The sequence below is a fragment of the Protopterus annectens genome, chromosome 9.part0 (assembly GCF_019279795.1).
Source record: "Protopterus annectens isolate FY-2018-M chromosome 9.part0, PAN1.0, whole genome shotgun sequence".
Lineage (NCBI taxonomy): Eukaryota > Metazoa > Chordata > Ceratodontiformes > Protopteridae > Protopterus > Protopterus annectens.
The window spans coordinates 976,161,200-976,181,420 of NC_056743.1; the positions used below are offsets into that span (position 1 = coordinate 976,161,200).

Here is a 20,221-nt window from a genome sequence, read left to right on the forward strand (position 1 = left end):
AAATACACCTCTCAATACTGCATAATGTTCTAACTAAAAAGTACAGTATACATCAATGAATAAATAATGCTCAAAATCCACTGCCAAATGAGATTTCCTGATCCCTAATAATTTTACCATTCTCTCCAACCTCAGCCTGTACCCAGGTAACAGCTTTTTTTATACTTTCTGAGCTGGAAACATCAAGGATGGTAGTTTTCAGTCTTGAAGAACTGCTCCGCTGTAGGTCATCTGCTCCTTTCTGTGTCAGGCAGGCTGCCAGGACACGAAAGCCCTTCTTATCAAGCCTCCTTGCATGCAGATTCCCAAAGCCAGTGTCACATCCGGTGATGAAGATATACTTGTCTTTGACATTGCTGATGGTGAGTCTGTCTCGGAAAAACCACACCAGGGCCCATAGTATAATGAACGCTGTCAGATACAGCCACATGGAACTGAGATGCAAATCCTAGAATAACAGATTAAAGAAAAGCTCTGCTGTAGAGAACAAATTACTGTAAACCATGCAGATTAATATGCATTCCATCATACCTTATTGACAGTTATCCTGCAGCTTTAATGTTATCAGTGGGCATACTCAGATATGTTGTTAACGAATATCTTTATTAGGAAATGGTGCACCCCTAAACCATCACACAGTGCAGCTGCCAAACAACACAGACAAGATAAAAATCACTGATTTCCTTTGCCATCTTAACTCATGCAATATGTATTAATTAATTCCATTTGTAAATCTCCATTCTACTAAACTCATACTATGTGATACATGGACTCAACTCTGTAAAAACAGAGTGAAACAGAGTGAAACAGAATAATTCATGTTGTGACTACATATTGAATTTGTTAAAATGGAAATGTAAAATGTTTATTCTTTTTTTGCTTTTTCTCAATTCTTTTTATGTATGTTAACTGGTCCTGTTATAACCTGTGCTTTCTCACTCATGTAATACCTCTGTATTAGCTACTGTATTATGGAACTTTTCTCCCCGGGCCTCCACTGAAAATGGGCTCCTAGGCCAGCTGGCAACGTACTGCTAAACAAATGTAAAAATAAAAAAAAAATAAAATAAAATAAATATTACACATTTATATATTAGCATGATCATATAATACAGATGAACTGATAAAATGATGACAAAGGCAACAAATATTTAGTGCTTAAAGCTAATTAAGAACAGCTGCCAACACTGACCAGCCAAGTATGCCTTCAAAGGAAGGAAAGAGGTTTTTAGTATTGAAATGGAATGCAGATAAAGGAACAGGCCAAGACAAAGTATAAACAGTTGCTTAGCAGTTGAGAAATGAACCTGTATTTGTTTACATCGACAGAGACAAGAATGTGATAACACAGCTAAATAGAGAAAATGGTTTTAACAAAAGTACTGAGGGGGGAAATGGCTGGTTGAGTAATATAAAGTATTGCATGTTAATAATCGTCTGTAATACAGTACAGGTATTGCAAAACAGGAATTACACAATGACTAGCCATAAACATTCAAAAACGAGCACGCTGATTGGCCAGCCCAACCAGCGGGCCCATTGTAAATCCAAGAATATACTAATGGAAAAAGGTCTGATCGCCCGGACTTTTTCCATTAGTATATCCCCTGATTTTTTTTTCTTGTCCAGAGGTAGCAATGGAGAAAGGAAGATCTCCGTTGCTTTAATCTCGCTATGTTAAACAAGTTTAACATAGCGAGATAGCTTAAAAAAAGCAAAGGAGAGCTTCCTTTCACTGTTGCTACCTCTGCACAGCACTGATGTACTGCATAAGTATGGTAATACGACCCTTACGCATGAGCAGTACATCAGAAATGCCCCATGATACCTGCATGTGGGTAGCAGAAAGTCATTATACAATGACATTATTTAAGAAAAGTAAGTATTTTTTTTCTTAAATAATGTCATTGTATAATAGCAATAACCCACAGCTAGGTGTGGGCAATGCTGGGTTTACCCATGGTTGCCTTTCTTTGGTCAATCAGGCTTCACCCTCGTGACCACACCACACCAGCCGTGGGTAAATACAGCAGTACCCACACCCATCCGTGGGTTATTGCATAAGTATGAGCTGGAGAAAGTACAGGAAGAGATTAGGAAAATGCTTGACTAGAGGGGATTCCCTTTCTTTACAAACTGTGCAATTTCTTCATAACTGGCATTAATTAAGAGACTGCAGAACTGCTCTAACAGTCTGTGGTTGCATAGTTTAACATAATAATTCAAAGGTATGTAGCATTTTAACTAAATAATATGTAAGTTTTTTGACCAGAAAACAAATATCTTAAAGTCACTTGCCTCCTCAAATTTAGTTTGTACTCTAGAATTTTAGTGATACTTTGGGCTACTTAGAATATAAAAAGAAGTTATGTACTCACCATAACGTTCCATCTGAGTAGTTACACTTCATTTTTCTGCAACCTGTTGATATTCGGATCCATATCGGATATGAGCCGGCAACTTTTCAAGCATCTGCTCCGAGCTCCAAGCTCCTCCCCCTTACCCATAACCATCTCCTACCTTCCCTCAGATCGAGTTTGCCACTACTCAATCAATCCGCAACTCAGTTTTATTACAAACATTTAATAGGTTCGGGGGAAGGAGGGCAGGACGGTTGCAGAAAAATGAATTATAACTACTCAGATGGAAAGTTATGGTGAGTACATAACTTCTTTATCTGAAGTAGTTAACTTCATTTTATCTGCAACCTGTGGGACAGAGTCCCCAGCTACTAAAATCCTGGGAGGCCCTCATGGAAGGATATTCTTGAGCACCGCAGAGCCAAAGGATGCTCTCCCTCTGGAGATCAAATCCAATTTATAATGAGAAATGAAGGTATGTGACCTTGCCCAAGTTACTGTCGCACAAATATCATCCAGTGAAACCCTAGACCAAAAGGCAGCAGAAGTCACCATAGAGCTGATAGAATGAGCTTTAACAGGACCAGGCAGGGACAGACCTTTTTCTTTATAAATTTGCAAAATACATTGTGTAATCCATCTAGCTAAGGAAACCTTGGTGATGGCTTTGCCCAAAAAGGGTTTAGAGAAGGACACAAATAACTGGTCAGACTTACGAAAGGGCTTTGTTCTGTGTAAATAAAAATGAAGCAGTCTATGAATATCTAGCAAATGCAGCTTATATTCACCCTTGTTCTGAAAATTTGGAAAGAAAACAGGCAGGTTAATAATCTGGTTAATGTTAGATTCGGAAGCTACTTTTGGTAAGAAGGAAGGGCTTGTGCGGAGCGAGACCCTGTCCTTATGGAAGATTAAGTAAGGGGGCATGGCAGACAATGCTTGAATCTCAGAAACCCTCCTAGCAGATGTAATGGCCACTAGGAATGCCGTCTTCCAAGATATGAACTTCAAATCTACTGATGCTGCAGGTTCAAAGGGAGGAGCAACTAACGCCTGCAGAACCAAGGTAAGGTCCCAAGGAGGAACAGAGTCCTTAATCGGGGGATATAAAAGAAAGGTGCCTTTAAGAAAAGCCTTACACAGTCTCGAAGAGGCCAGAGCATTCATGTTTACGCTGCCATGGAAATTTGAGATAGCTGCCAGTTGCACTTTCACCATGGAGGAACTAGCCCCTTGTTGGAAAATATTGGCTAAAAAATCCAACACTGCAGGAACAGGGGCTGTAAAGGGATCTAGGTTCCTCTGAGAAGCCCAAATAGAGAATCATTTCCATTTGCTGTGGTAAATCTTCCTAGTGGAGGCCTTATGGGATGCCACCAGAATAGTTTTTACTGAAGATGAAAGACTGGGAGTCCTGGCAATCAAGGGAACTGGAGCAACCAAGCCGTCAGCTTGAGGCTGTCCAGGTTGGGTGGACAAGTGCCTGAGGGATGAGAGATGAGGTCCGGGCAAGGATCCAGAATCTGAGGAGGAGCTAGAACATGAGACCAGGGGAAGGGGAACCACACCTGATGAGGCCAGAATGGGGCAATGAGGATCACTTTGCACCCCAGTCGGCAAGTTTTCTGAAGAAACTTCAGAATGAAAGGTAACGGAGGATAAGCATATAACCCAGGAGGCCAAGCATGGACTAGAGCATCTCTGGTGAGATCCCCTGGTGAGGGGATCAGAGCAAAGAACCCGCTGCACTTCACACTGGAAGGAGATGCAAAGAGATTGCAACAAGGCTGACCCTATGCAAGGAAGATCTCCTCCGCTATCAATTGTTTCAGAGACCACTCATATGGCATTAGACTAGCCTGTTTCAATTTGTCCGCTAAAGTGTTGGACCATCCCAGGATGTGCTTTGCAATCAGAAATCACCTGGTGGATATCTCCCACTCCCACACTCTCATGGCCTCGCGACAGAGAGGGTAAGATCTGGTTCCCCCCTGTTTGTTGATGTACCAGACAACCGACATGCTGTCTGACTGAACTGCAATCATCCCCGAAGGAAGAACAGTGTGAAAGGCTTGCAAAGCTAAAAGCACTGCTCTCATCTCCAGAACATTGATATGCAATCTGGTCTCAGTCTGGGACCACGTGCCTTGGACCATCCTCCCCAAATAATGCCCCCCAACCAGAGATGGGAGGTGTCTGTGGTCACTGTGGCTTGGGCTGTGGGTGAAACGAATGGCTGTCCTGCTAAGATCTCTGGTGATTGGAGCCACCAGAGAAGCGACACCCTGCAGGCTTTGCTGATTTGAATTGGATAGTCCATGGGGAGATCTAGCCAAGACCACTGTACTTCCAGAGTCCACTGAAGAACACGCATGTAAAGACACACAGGGAAGAATTGAGATTGCTGCAGCCATAGAGCCTAGGGCTCAGAGAACGTCACCCGCCTGTGGTAGCCTGGAACCAAGGATCACTGATATATGGGCCTGTAGGCTCTGGACCCTGTCTAGAGTTAGGAAGACTTTCAATAACGTCCAAGATCTTCACCGGGACCAAGAGAGACTTGGAAACATTAATATTAATCCCTAGCTGGACTGCAAGATGAAGGAAGGAGTCTCTGGCCATTGGTGGAAGCAGCGAGGAGCCAGTCATCTAGGTAAGGAAATACCTGAATCCCCTGAAGCCTCAAGTGAGCTGCTATGACTGCCATTACCTTGGTAAACACCCTGGGCGCTGTGGTGAGACTGAAGGGTAGAGCTCTGAACTGGATATGATTGGCTCCCAGCTGGAAGTGAAAGAATCTCCTGCAGCTTCTGCAAATCTTGATGTGGTAGTAAGCATCCTGGAGGTCTATCAAGCACATCTAATAAGGTAGAATGGACTGCAGGGTGACCATCCGGAATTTCTGATCTGGACTGATCTGGGGGGACTGGTTCGATGGCTCATTTGCGAAGCAGATTGGAAATCTCTAGCGCTGCAGCCTCCCTTTGAGCAGGTGGGACATCTGGGAGGCACTTTGGTTGGACGGGATGGGTAACAAACGGGATGGTGTAGCCTCTGGATATTATTTGAAGCACCCAGCGGCCCACAGTTATGGACTCCCAAACCATTGGGTGCAATGATAGTCTTCCTCCGACTGTCTCCAGAGTAGGACAGTCAGGCAACCCCTCAGGACTGCTGCATGGGCCTGTCCGAGAAGGTCTTCCTAGACCCAATGTTCTTTGGCCCCCCCCCTCTGCATCTGGGGTGGCGTCTGTCTTGTCTCCATCTGCCTCTAGGGGACAAGTTGTCTGGAGAGTCCCTGGTAAACTGTGATTTTTGGAACCACATCTTCTTTTGCCCTCTCTGATTCCTAGAAAAGGATCTTTGAGGGCTAGAGAAGCGGACTCTGACGGCAGACAAAGTCTTCCCATCCTTTTCACGCTGGACCAGAGTGTCACGCACTGTCTTCCCAAAAAGAGAAGAACCATCAAAGGGAGCATTTATAAAAGACGCCTTGAAGGGGACCACGAATTGACACAGTCTGAGCCAAGAGTGTCACCTCATAGCCATGCTAATCCCAGCCGCCCTCGCCGCTTCTTCCATGGCATGTGAAAGGAGACGCATGAAAGTGTTTGATACTGATTTGAGAGTCGACATTTTCTCAGAGAACAGATGCTTGTCCTCTGGTGACAAAGACTCTGGAGGTGACTCAGCGAACTCCATGACTAGGTCTTGCTGCAGTCGTATGACGTGTGCCAAATAATTTCACGCTCAAATGGAAAATGTCGCTGAAGAAAACACTTGCTTCCCAAATCGATCCACTGCCCTGGACTCCTTGTCCAAAGGGTGGACTGAGGAACTCTCCTGTGCCAGTAACCTCTTGGTGGCTGCTGCAACCACCATAGCATCCACCGGGGATCCTTTGTACCAGGCCTGTCTGCCTGAGGGTGGAGAGAGAATCCTATCCGGGCATTTTGGTATTGGCTCTATGGTGTCAGGCTCCTTCCATGCCTGCGGGGTAATAAGATCCACTAAGGGATCCACAGGAGGGGATACCCAAGATGTAGACTGGCCCATGCCAAAGGCCTCCAGGAACACTGACTCATCTGTAGAAGGTTTTGGGGCTGACAAACTTCCCCTCTGGCGGAGGATCTCCATGATGTCTACAAAGAAGACATCCTCGGGAGGTGACCTGGGGAACCTTCTCCTTCATCTAAATCAGTGTCTTCTGTCAAGGACTCGGTGGATCCAGGTGTTTCCTTTTACATGTGTGCTTACGGGGACCCTCTTCAGTGGGACTCTCTGAAGAAGGCTCGTGAGCCACAAGGGGTTCCTCCAGGGGAACCGCCTGGGGGTCCTCTAGCATGGGCTGTTCCTGGGTCAAGCTGAAGAGAGTCATAGTCGAATCCAAGGGAGCCTGGGCAGAATCCGAGGAAATAGGCTGGGGTCTTGATCCTAGGGAGATAACCCTCTCCACCATGTCACACGCCAATGGACAGCATGCTTCCTTAGCCTCCAACAAGGAGGAAGTTCTCCCTGGGTCTGCCGTGAGGATTGGGGCTGAGGCAGGAGTAGCCGGAGTTCTGAAGGAATGGCTCAGATCCGACAAAGTCAGAGCCGAAGACACCTCCATCACCTCGGATCTGACTCGCCGTCCTCAGCCCCAAGAGTTGCTCGGATCTGAACTGGTCTGATCCAAGGAACTAAAGGTAATCACTGGCATCGAGGTTGGAGGAACCATCGGTGCCAAACCCCCAGCTCAGAGGATCCTTGGATCCATAAACCCCCAAAACTGCAGGCTGGATTGGGGAAGGAGAAATTGGATGAAAGAAGGGCATGGAGGTCCCCCCTCCAGAGGGAGAGGGGCCTGGCAAGACTCCCATCTGGATTTGGGTGCAAATAAATCTCCTCATCATCCTGTCCATATCCAACTCCAATAGACTCCGAGTCGAGCACGAGGAGGCGACCGACTCGGATCTGGCTGGTCATTGCGATGACCTAGATGAAGGCCTCAGATCCAAGGGCTCCGTTGGCTCTGGGGAGAACCTCGGGGAGTGGAGCTGAGGAGATGTAGGTCTAGACACTTTAGAAGGCGGGCTAGGGAAGAGCTCCCACTCTGGAGACTGCTTGTGGGGCCTATCCCCTCTCTTATCTCTGTCCTTATTCCTCTTGTCCTTTCCTTTAGCCTCCCCCTCAACAAGTCTAGTGAGAGGGTAATTCCCAGCTTGAGGGTGGGTTGAGCAACTGCTGGAGGAGCCGAGGCTGATGCATCCAAGGAGGAAACAGGTAGAAGGCCCCTTCACAACCAGTTTGACCTTCCGTTCTTTTAAGGCCCTAGGGTTAAACCCAGCACACATGCTGCACTAACCTGAAAGATGGGGAACACCCAGGCAAATAACACACAATGTATGGCCATCGGCTGGTGAAAGCTTATGGCCACACTCTGTGCATTTTTTTAAAAATAGGCTTTGGCTGATCAGCCATACTACTGACACACACAGCCAACCTACTTAAAACCAGCATTCTAACACAGACAGACACATGAATGAAGAAAATAATGGAAGATCTAGCCACGACAATGTCATATAATGAATCTCGAACACCAAATAAAATCCAAATGCAGTTTAATAATACACAAGTGAAGATGAGCGCTTTCGCGTAGTGCAACCTACACTTCTTCAGATAACATTAAATCAAATTCCTCGCAATTAAATACTCATAGACGCGGGAAAACATTTCTTAATAAAACAATTAGCAGTCAATTAATAAACAATATATGCAGCTATAATTCATTATTATGCATTTATATCACTTAAGGAAACAGTACTATGAATATAAATTTAAAGTGCATATGCAAGTAGTAAACAATAGTGTAAATGAGTTATAACAGAGATTATTTCATCAAGAGTATATCTCCTTATGATTAATAATTTTCCACTAAACTGCACCTGCTAAATTTATGTATCGTGCGATACGTTTATTAGTACTACATGCAAACTATAGATTGTATTGCTAAATATTATTAAAAACTAGTAAAATATGTGTATTTATATACAACAAATATTTATCTAGATTTTATGAATCATGTATTAATGTCTACTTTGTAGATGTAACAATAAAAACATCTCAAATATGTTAATTATATTGAATATAAACTAGGTTAATAATAAAATTAAAAATGTGAATACTTATGATAATGATAAAAATGGATAAATAAATTATTGTAATTTAATTTAAAACTAACTGTATATAATATATATATATATAAATGTATGTAGATAGTCATTAACAATATATATGAATTCATTAATTAGTTACTTAATGAATTCATATAATGAATATAGACAATATGTATATGCTAGACGAATATATATAAATTAAATTATTGTTACTTAAAAATCTAATACTTATGAACAATATTCATGTATGAAGTGGACATTAGCTTCTATTAATTAGAGCTGGTTTAATAGACAGATAGTTATTAAGGCCTGGAGGTAGATGAGCTAAAGCCTTAAGATCCAATTTAACTCAGCCAAGGCCAAGTCATTGTCTGAATCTCCTCCTCTAAGGTTATGCTGTACTATCTGTAACACTCTGAAACAAAACCTGTGTAAAGGATGATCTAGCATATGTTTTGCTAACGCATTGGTTTCATTACCCTTATGAATATCGTATAGGTGGTTGTAAATTCTATCCTGTAACCTTCTTTTTGTCAAGCCCACATAGAAGGCTTGACAAACCATGCAGTTAGCAAGATAAACAAGGTTACATGTATTACAATTGGCATAAAATTTTGGAACGAAAACGAAATCAAGATTGGGATGTATATAAATCTGAGTACTAGTAATATAACTACATCTATTACATTGTTTGCATGCAAAAGTACCTTGAGACAATGGTGTAAAAACATTAAAGGCATTCTTATCGGAATAATCATTACATAAAATTTGAGATTCCTGCTGTTTCTATATAAAAACTTTGGTTTACTGCCTACTATCTGTTTAATGTGTGTGTCTATGGTGAGAACATTCCAATTTTTATAAATCACCTGCTGTATTTTCTTGATGTCACTAGTATATTTAATAATGTAGCTAATTGTATTATTAGCAATATATGGCCTGTTTATAGCTCTATATCTAGTATGTTCAGTAAGTTCATCTGTTGTAGTGATATATTCCGTATGTAAAAGGTCCTTATCACCCAGAACATATTTTCTTATGTTTCTTACCATATTAAATTCATAGCCTCTACTTATAAATAAGGTTTCCATAAGGTTCGCCTCCTTCAATAAGCTTTCAGGCTCTTTACATAGTCTTAAAATCCTCACAAATTGACTTTTAACTATACCATAAAAGGTATGTCTGGGGTGCATACTGTCAAATGTGAGAATGGTGTTCTTCCATACTGGTTTTCTATATAAAGACGGGATGATGGTGCCATTTTCTGTTAACTTTAAAGTTACATCTAGAAAATGTATTTCTGTAAATGACCTTTCCTTTGTAAATCTGAGAAAGGTTGTGGTAGTCTCTAGATATATCAGAAACTGATCAAATGACTGTGGTGTACCTTCCCAAATAATAAGTACATCGTCTACAAAACGTTTGTAAAATTTTACAAACTTGAACATCTAATTTTTGAACAAATAGGTTTTCTCCCACCAATAAACCACTAGATTTGCGTATGTGTTGGCGCAGGGGGTGCCCATGGCTACCCCCCACTTTTGCAAAAAAAATCTATCACCAAATAAAAAAACATTATTGTAAAGTACCAATTCAAGTAGCTGACATATCAAAATAATCCTATCATTGCTAAAACTTGTTTCATTAACTAATAGTTCTCGAATTGACTGTATACCTATATCATTTGGTATAGATGTGAATAAGTTTTTCATGTCTAGGGTAATAAGTAGATATTTATGCTCTATTTTATCCAGTGCTAGAGTGCTTAAACTCTCTAGTAACTGGTAAGTGTCTTTCAAGATGGGTGAAAACTGGTTCACAACAGGTCTCAATGTGTGTTCAAGAAAAGTAGAGATGTTAGAGGTTACCCAATTCTCCCCTGATACAATGGGTCTCATTGGGATGGGAAGAATGTTTTTGTGTATCTTGGGTATTCCCTTGATCATAGGTGTTACTGGATGCTTTATTGAGAAATAGTCAAAAATCTCTGGACTAATCTGACGACACATCAAAAGATCGTATAATGTGTCAGTCACACCACGTATAACATTATTCACATCACTTTGAACTATTTCTTTATACGTAGCTTCATCCGATAACATATTCAGCATATTAATTTCATAGTCCAATGTATTCAACAATACTACCCCCCCCTTATCTGCTGGTTTTACAGTAATATCATGGTTGTGTGTTAAGTTATGTAAGGACTCAGATTCCAACTGCGTTAAGTTATAAAACCTTCCTTTCTTATTAGGTTTAGAAAAAAGGCTATAATAATCACATTCACATATCTTAAGAAAACATTCAATTTGTGAGAGCATTGCTGGTGTAAAGGAACTTTTACGTCTGAATTGTAATGATTGTGAACTAACATTAGAAACATCAGTCATATCAGAGAATAATAGCTTTAGGCTGATTTGTCGGCAAAAAAGTCTCAAATCTATGAGAGTTTCACTTAATGTCGCTGATGTAGCTGGAATAAAATTTAGCCCTCTATTCAGTAGGCTAACGTGTGAATCATCAAGTACAAATTTAGAAAAGTTAAATACCAAAGTAGTCAGTGTCTTGTTCTCCTGTTCTGTGCAAATCTCTCTCCTGAGTATTTTCTTTTTCGTGGACCTCTGCTGTTGGATCTTCCTCTTGCCTGCGGTAGAAATTTCTTCTGATAAGGCAAAAAAGAAGGAGAGGCTGCATTAACTGGCTGAATTAGTTTTGGTATCGCTCCTGAAGCATGAGCAACCCGATTACTAAAAAAATACCCAGGCAAATAACACACAAAGTATGGCCATCGGCTGGTGAAAGCTTATGGCCACACTCTGCATTTTTTTAAAAATAGGCTTTGGCTGATCAGCCATACTACTAACACACACAGCCAACCTACTTAAAACCAGCATTCTAACACAGACAGACACATACACACACCTAAGGGGAAGAGAAGGCCTTACTATACAACTTTATCACAAACCTTTTTTTTTTGTATAAAACCGACGAACAGAGAAAAGGGGGAGGTAAAGAGAACTAAATGATCACACACTATAAAGAGCAAAAAAAGTTTGACCAAAGTCATTTACTAACACCCAACACTTGGAGCTACAGAGATCACAATGCTGATGCACGAAGCAGCAAACGAGATCTGAGGGAAGGTAGGAGATGGTGATGGGTTATGGGTAAGGGGGAGGAGCTTGGAGCTCGGAGCAGATGCTTGAAATGTTGCCGGCTCGGATCCGATATGGATCCGAATACCCACAGGTTGCAGATAAAATGAAGTTAACTACTTCAGATCTGTATTTATGCACACTTATTTGGTATAGAGAGTTACAAGAAATTTTCAGCTACAGCTCAGCAACAGGAATGCAAATTGTAACACATTTCTAAACATACACAGCAACATTCTATTTGGCTATGGGAATTAGACTATCCTGGTGAATCATTAACAAACATGTGCATATCACGCTAAACCTACATGTTCACTTGTCTTTGAGCAACAAGCAGTACTGCTCATCGAATATGAAAGTCACTAAGCAGCCCTACAAGCCAAGCAGCAGCTGTTAATTGCCAGAACACCCGTTAGTGGCCATGTTTTGGTACAGGCTCAAGCACACAGTAAAAACAACAGATTGTAAACAAACTCAACCTTAGTAAGTGAACACATATGGTACGATATAAGGCAAGGGCAAACTGAATTGTATAACTGAGAGGCAGAGCGAGCAATATGTAGTTATATATATACAAATTATTGTACACACATCACTAATAAAAATTATTGATAACATTTGAATTAATTCTGACCACGTGAGCATGCATCTACATTATAAAAAGAAAAGCTGACAAAAGGAGGTAAGAGGGACAAAGCTACAGTGTAAAGAGGAGTAAATGTGATACATATAAAATGAAAGTAGTGAGCTGAGGTAAAACTGGCAATGAAAGCAAATACATTAGGGGACATTGCATATATATTGCGTGAATTTCATATCAGCTGGGTATCAATAATTTTATAACTTTTTACCTAAACTTAAGCTGTTGCCCCCACCACCACCCACCTATCATTTAAAAATGTACTCATCTCTCAAACTGCTGCCCTGTGCACTCCAGAAAGGGACTTTTATTTTCAGTTGTTGCCATGTGTAACCATAAAATATCTCACAGCTAAATTTGTATAAGGAAAGCATGTTTTGTATCAGAATGTTTACAATACTTCAGGTATAAAAATATGTATTGTTTCCACTATAAATTGTCTGAGACATGGTCAGAAAAAAATGTAGCCTGGAAAGTGGCTTAGAGGATTAGCAAGCTGTTTCCTGTGGTTGAGATGTGCAAGGTTTGATTCCCTCAGCCTCCATTGGCTAACTGTGTGATTCTGAGCAAGTCATTTAACCAGACACTGCTCCTCAGCTGTGTGTGAAAATGGAAATAATTTACATGCACTTATGAATGATGTGAGAGCATACACACAGGTTAAATAATTTTAACCCTTTTAGTGACATATATCTATGATGAAGTTGTAACGGCAATGTACACACATGTAAAAAATTGGGACATACTGTGAAGAATCACGCACACCTGTGAAATCACTCCAATAATGCTATTAATTCAGGAGACAAACATTTGAGGCAGCAACCTGCATGTTGTGAATTGTAGAAAATGTGACTGTTCCTACATGTCTGTGCATTTATGTACTGCAATCTAGGAGGAACTAACACATATACAGAAGTGAAATAAAACAAATATACAACTCTCTGGCTCATTCAACACACAATTTAATAAAAAATATAAATATGTAAGAACCTTCATTCTTGTACAAACATATAAAAAACTTCATCAGACATTCTGACCATCTTAGGTCAGTAATTTAAATACATTCATTGTCTATCACATGTTTTTTACCCATCAATAAATGTTCTTAATAAATTAAAGGTTTTAACTGTGAAAAAAACAAGCTAAATTTGAATTTTCATTAAGTCTGGGTGCTCTAAAAGTATTAAATCTAAACCGCCAAAGATGTTCATGTCTATCCAACTGGGCCTCTAAATCACCTCCTGTTTTATCCGTAATAACCTGTTCTAACACAAAAATGGAATCTTTTGAAACTAGAACAACTTCTGCTGTGTTTCACTGGTACATTGCTCATTTCTCCATTTTTTATCATTCCTACCATAGAAGAAATAAGAGCAGCACTAAGGAAAATGAAGTCAGGGAAGGCAGCAGGCTCAGATAACACAGCAGATATGATAAAGATGCTGGGTAAGATAGGTGAGAAATGGCTCCTGAGGGTACTCATAGCAGTATGGAGAGAAAGGCATAGCCCAGACAACTGGAGAATACACTAATGCCAGTGTACAAGAACATAGGGGACATCCACAACTCTGGGCAGTACAGAGGGATCACACTTTTGTCACACTATATGAAGGTTTTGGAGAGGGTGACTGATAAACAAATATGCAGAGTAGTAGAAAGTAATATGGGAAAAGAGCAGTTCAGATTCAGATCAGGATGCAGCGCAACTGATGCAATGTTTGCAATGAGACCGATATTTGAGAAGAAGGTAGAAATGAGGAAAGAATCCTGAACTTGGAGAAAGCATATGACAAGGTCCCAAGAAAGCTGATTTGGGCTGTCCTGTGGTGGTTCAAAGTCCTAGAAACATTGGTAGAGGTAGTGCAGGCTGTGTGCAAGGACCCAGTGAGACAAGTACGAACACCATTTGGTCTAACAAAGGGGTTCCCAATGGAACTGAATTTACATAAGGGTTCAGCTCTGAGCCCACTACTGTTCATACTAGTTATGGACTACATTAGCAAACAGATCACAGGGGACAGCTCAAAAAACATGCTATATGCATATGATGTGGCATTACAGACAGATTCTGTGCAAAAACTTCAGCAAAGGATAGAAGAGTGGAATGCAAAACTGAAGTCCCATGGGATGAAACCGAGTACAGATAAAACAGCTGTAATGAGAGCAAATGGGGGGAATCAGAAGAAGCTGAGAATTGAATTAGAAGGGAAAACATTGGAACTGGTTAACAGCTTCAAGTATCTGGGAGGGGTGGTTGAGAAGAAGGCAAGTTTGAATGGGGATGTCAAAGCTAGAATCAGAGGGTTTGCAGCCTACTGGCACACAATGTCAGGGGTAGTGTATGACTGAAGAATGTTAAAGAAGCAAAAAAGTAAGGACTACAAAACAGTGATGTAACCAATACTACTGTATGGTGCAGAAACCTGGGAAGTAAAAGCAGAGCAGTTGAGGAAGCTAGAGGTGATGGAGTTAAAGTGCCTGAGATGGGTGGTAGGATGCACAGTGAGGTTAGACAAAGAAATGAGGGCATCAGAGTAGAAGCCAAACCAGCGGCAATTGCAGAGAAGGTCAAAGAGAACTGATTACGGTGGTTCAGACACATGTGCAGAAGACAATCTAATAAAGAAGATTTGGGACAGACAGGAATAATGCAAGAAGAAATGAGGGCATCCAGCAAAAAGATGGATGGATTTTATGACAGGAGACTTATAACAGTCAGGCATGACTGTTGAAGAAGGCAGGAGAGGGGCAATGAATTGAGAGAGATGGTGACAGATGACATGACACCCCAACCTTATGTAGAAAAAGGGAAATGGGGTTGATGATGATGATGACAATGATGAATATGATGATAAAGGGACAGTGACAGAAGACTGGAGCAAGGGACAATGTAGGAAAATGTAGATATTAGGCTTCATTACATGAAATGACAATTGTAACATCCTATAAGGTGTATGTTACATCCACCAGCCTAATTAACATGAAAAAGTAAATGTCTCACAATAGTGGTATCAGTCTGTATTTCAACAGCACAGTAAGATTAAGCATATTTGTGCAATAATAACCATAGTAGCATGGCTGAAATTAAAACCTTCAGTTTTTTCCATATGACATGAAATGTCATTTACCAGTATTTACTGTTGGTGTGCAGTGTCAAGTGTTGCACAATGCTGAGGTTAAAAACTGAATTTTTTTTGGTCATGTCTGGTCATGTGTGTTGTGTATGATTCTATTTTTTGACAAGATTAAATATATGAAAAAGGGGTTGACAGGACAGAGGTGAAAATGGGAGGGGGGGCATGCATAGGGTAGAACACAGGTGGAAGAATAAAGGAATACACAGGGGGTCTGTGGTTATTCAGCGAAAGAAAGAAATATCAAACAGCTATTCATCAAATGACCATCCATTGAACGTGCAGTTGTGAGATGGGGAAAGTAACTACTTGGCCAACACTTCCCCGTCTCATGCATGGCAGTATTTCAAACCTATCCATGTAGGGGCTTCACGTATCACACCCCCCAACTTGGGAGGGGCTTCATCTACCATCCCCCCCGTGTTGGGGCTTTATCCCTGGACCCCCCAGCTATATATACCAACTCCGAGATTGCAGTACAGTGGGAAAAACAGTGTTGTAATACTGCTGTGCATGAGACGGGAAAGTGTTGGCCAAGTAGTTACTTTTTCCATCTCACAACTGCACATTTGATGGATGGCCATTTGGTGATTATTGTTCGATGAATAGCTGTTTGATGTTTCTTTCTTTCAATGATTAACCATAGACCCATGTGCAGGATGGCGGTGAGAGAACATGACAGCTATCCACTCTTCACAAGATAAATGTATCACTGTAAGAATAATTTGATGAATTTGGAGAGTCACCACATCAAAGGTGGGTGAAAACAACTGAATAATACTGTATGGCCAATTGGACCAAATCAAGTGTGTCAACCAGACACATAGGCAAACTAAAGACCTATATAAGTGGCATCATTCTTTTGTTGTACAAGTGCCAATTTCATTTTATTTTATTTATTTGCACAGAGAGGAAGTTTGGGGAAGGAAAAAGAGGGTCAGATAGGTGTAGGGTAGGTTAGGTAGCAGGCATAGACATATAGGCTATACAAGACAGACAGGGATGGCGATGGATAGAAAATATTGGGGAACACCATGATTGGGGATAGGTAGGAGACGTTGTAGGCCCATCTGCATCCATCATGAGTATGGTGAGAATCTAGTCCTCACCTTCAGTATTGTAATCACTTACCTCAATCTGTGCAGGACGGCCAGCGACTTGGCTATTTGATGCATGATGTTCTCTAGTCTGCGGTCTGTGGTCCCTCTCAAAAATATCCTTCACCAGCCATCTCAGCTCCTCAATGGTGATAAAATCACCACTTCTACTAGTACTACTCCCGGTGGGTACCACTGCATCAACCCCCAGGGCACAGCTACCTGATGCAGGTGGAGCAGATGGGGTAGAAGTTGTGGAGGCTGTGACAAACCAAAATGCTGCTAGCCCAGATAATTATATGTCACTTGAAAATATTAATATGGCTTATATAGAAATGTGACACTGCCAGCCCAGCTGTCTGGAATTTTGTAAATAATCATATGTCATTTGTGAATATTAATATGATCCATAGGTTTGTCTTACAAATATAAGAGAACTATATGTTATGCAGATATTAAACTACTGGTGCAGAAATGTGTGTTGAACTCTTATGTTATATACTGAGCTTCAAGAATGTAACCACAGGAAACCCTGCTGGAAAAGAGCAGAAATGTGTATAAACTGTATACCTGTGCAGATGTGTGTTTTAATGGTAGAAGTTGGAACATACAGAGTTAATTTGCAAAACTTCAAGAAAATAAGTTGAAATTATTTATGACTGTGCTATAAAAGTTAGTTAATGCAAAGAGACAGGATGTCTAGAGCTAGAGAGTTTTCTATTGTCTTGAAACAGAAATAATTACTAGGTTTAAAATGTAAAAGTATTTAACTGTTTTACGACTTCCAGTTCTAGGCAAACTTCTGAGAGATAAGTATTTTTCACAGAGAAATGTTAAGTTCTGTTGGTATCTGTTTAGTCAGGGAACTGGAGACGTTGACAAATAGTGATGTCATCCAGCTGGCCCAGCAGTAATGTTTTGATATTAATTTGGAAACTCTCTTAGAGATTTGGCATTTTGCATTTGTCTTTGGACCTGGAAACATCCATCTTCAGCACTTATGCCGTGCTAATAGTAAGTACTAGATTACAGTAATCTGTCTTAGAGATAGATAAGAGTATAGTAAGATTAGTTTAGATGTTTTCTGTATTTATGTGAGACTGTCCTGCAGTGTTGTTTTAAAATACTTCCTGTGATTCTGAACTCTGTAGTCACTGTATTGTGTATTGTCTTGTTCTTTTATTATTTAATATTAAATATATTTAAACCTTTTAATTGTGGCTGGTTTGTTTAGAGATATTTAAGCTCTTAGAGTACATGCATATATATTTGGTGACACTGTACATGCCACTCTTAAATAGCCTTGCAAGTCTTTGTCACACTTACCATTTGGATAATAGTAACATTACACAGTAGGATTGGACGCTCTTTGGTAAGGGCCTTATAGTACCTGATAAGTTAGGGAGGCTGGTGGCAGCTGGTACTACCTTATAGCCGGGGCAGAAGGGGACATAGCTAGTAAACCTGTGCCAGCCTTTCTCAGGTGTGTGTGTGTGTGTGTTTGTATATCAATCCAATCTCAAAGTATGTGTGTGTGTGTGTGTGTGTGTGTGTGTGTGTGTGTGTGTGTGTGTCTGTGTGTCAGCTACTTGGGCAGGAACACGAAGCACTGGTTGGACAGCTGGAGGTCTTGGCGCGTACCTCTCAACCTGTTAATGCAAAAAATCTGGACAAAGCTTGGCAAAATGGGGGTACAAATAGGGACATATTTTAAATATTGCTCTTATAAACTTAGAAAGTTGCTAGAGTAACAGGATTTGTTTTAATATACATTTTCTGAAGGATTTGAAGTCTGAAACTCAAATGTATGTCATTATTTAGTGACTTCAATCCTGAGATCATCCCAGTGATTTGCCAGGAAAAAAGAGGAACAGGCCAAAAATATGAGCCAACAATCTGAACATTCTGTGAAAATCTGTACAGTTGAGAGGTAACTTTGGCTACTCAGCTGAGATCTTACCCCATATAGCTGTGCCAGTGGGGAGTCTTATTGGGGATCTGGAGAAAGAAGTAGAAACCAACCCCATACTAATTGTGATCTCTGTGTGCTCTTAAGGGAAATTGTACTTTACTGTGTTTGTATTTGTCATCCTCCCAATGTGTACATCCCTCACTGGTGCTGGTGGTGAGGATTGAGGCTCCTTGATTACTGGGCCAGTGCAGGGGCATCACAGAGGCAATGCTGACAGGTTCTGATCCACATGTGCTGAGTGTTTGTGCTACCTGTGGTGGTGCTGCTGCAGCCACCTGTGGAGGTATGATGGGCCGAGACCCAGTAGTCATTCTACCTCCCTGTGCTGATGACCATTTGTGTTGCAACAGCAATGTTTCAAAAATAAATAAACGAAAAAGAGGTATATAGAGTTGGGGGAGAGAAAACATAAAACAACATCAATTCCATCTCATTTTAATATTTCAAAATGTAAACAAACTGACACATACAACATAAAGTAAATTTCGGCACAAACAGATGTGAATGTGAAGTCATAAATGTGTCATAAAATACATCAATCTCTATTATACTCAGGCAAACAAATGAATATGACATATATGATACATGCATTCCAATTTAAGGCATTCATTTACAGATACGAAAATGTTAATATTATTTAATGATTGGAGAAAATAGATTTGATACATTCTTCTGCCATAAAAGCTAGCTGCTGCTGCTGCTGCTGCTGCTGTTTCTTGGACTTGAACCCCCACACAGCTAAATTGAGTTACACATTGCCTAATGCAATGATCTGGAGTGATTGGAGAAGGCATGTATGCTTCATATATAATTGAGTTATGCTTACTCTGTAGTGTGTCTCAAGCGCATATGGACTGATGTCTTGACATTTGTTAAAATTAAATGCACTTCTGATGCACTATGATTTTAATTGCATTCATAAGTGAGTCAGGCATACCTCATTTCTCTGTGAAGCAGGCCAACTGTTCCTCATACACCTCCCTATTTCTAGCTATTTCTTCAGCAGCTGTACAGAATAGAAAACAGAAAAAAAGCATAATGAAGAAGTGTATTGTCTTGCCAGTCTATGGTATTGTATTGGCTGCTGATGTGTCACTATATTTACACAAGTCAGGGATGTTCACAGTTGCAAATTCTGCCTCCCATTATCTCAGGATATCCTGTGTATTCATGTTATTGTAATGGCAACAACATTGTTCACTGGTGTGTGGAATGCCAGTTGCACTGGTGACAACCATGGCCAAATGATCAAAGCTTCAGTCTTGTACTAAGACCTGGTATATACCTCCTGCAGAAACCTACAGCTGTAGCACTTTAGAAGGAGTGCCACAAAGATCCTGGACTCCTGTTGGCAACACATTTGGGCATTAAATGAACAACACCATTACCTTTGCCTGCCGTGTCTTCTGAAGAATATCCAGTGGCAGGGGATTGGCACACAACTGAGATCTCAAGAGTACCAGTCTGTTCAGAATGACAAACAACCTTTCCAACAACATTTGCATGGTAGACAGCACAGAAATGGTCTGGCAGAGAAATAAATATATATATTCATAAAAGTGATATAGAGATTATCTCCTAATCTATCTCTCACAATCTCAAACTTTTTTGTAAGTCTATTCTCCCTGACACACCCTCTGTAAGTGTACATAAAAGTGGCAGGAGTGTTAAACACTTTAATTATTAGTGCACTACTACTAATGAG

The 20,221-nt window shown here is 40.7% G+C and overlaps 1 protein-coding gene across 4 annotated transcripts in view; it reads right to left on the reverse strand.

Annotated features, from left to right (window-relative positions):
- LOC122811704 (retinol dehydrogenase 7-like) overlaps positions 1–20,221 on the reverse strand; it is a 335,956-nt gene that overhangs the window by 128,782 nt on the left and 186,953 nt on the right. For 2 of the 4 annotated variants that reach the window (XM_044083722.1, XM_044083723.1), the window contains exons 2-3: positions 11,068–11,180; positions 118–448 (exon numbers count right to left, since the gene is read on the reverse strand). In XM_044083722.1, the coding sequence (XP_043939657.1) occupies positions 118–430 (313 nt within the window). In that variant the 5' untranslated portion in view covers positions 431–448; positions 11,068–11,180. The remainder of the gene's footprint in view (positions 1–117; positions 449–11,067; positions 11,181–20,221) is intronic. The other 2 variants (XM_044083725.1, XM_044083724.1) reach the window with 1 other exon arrangement.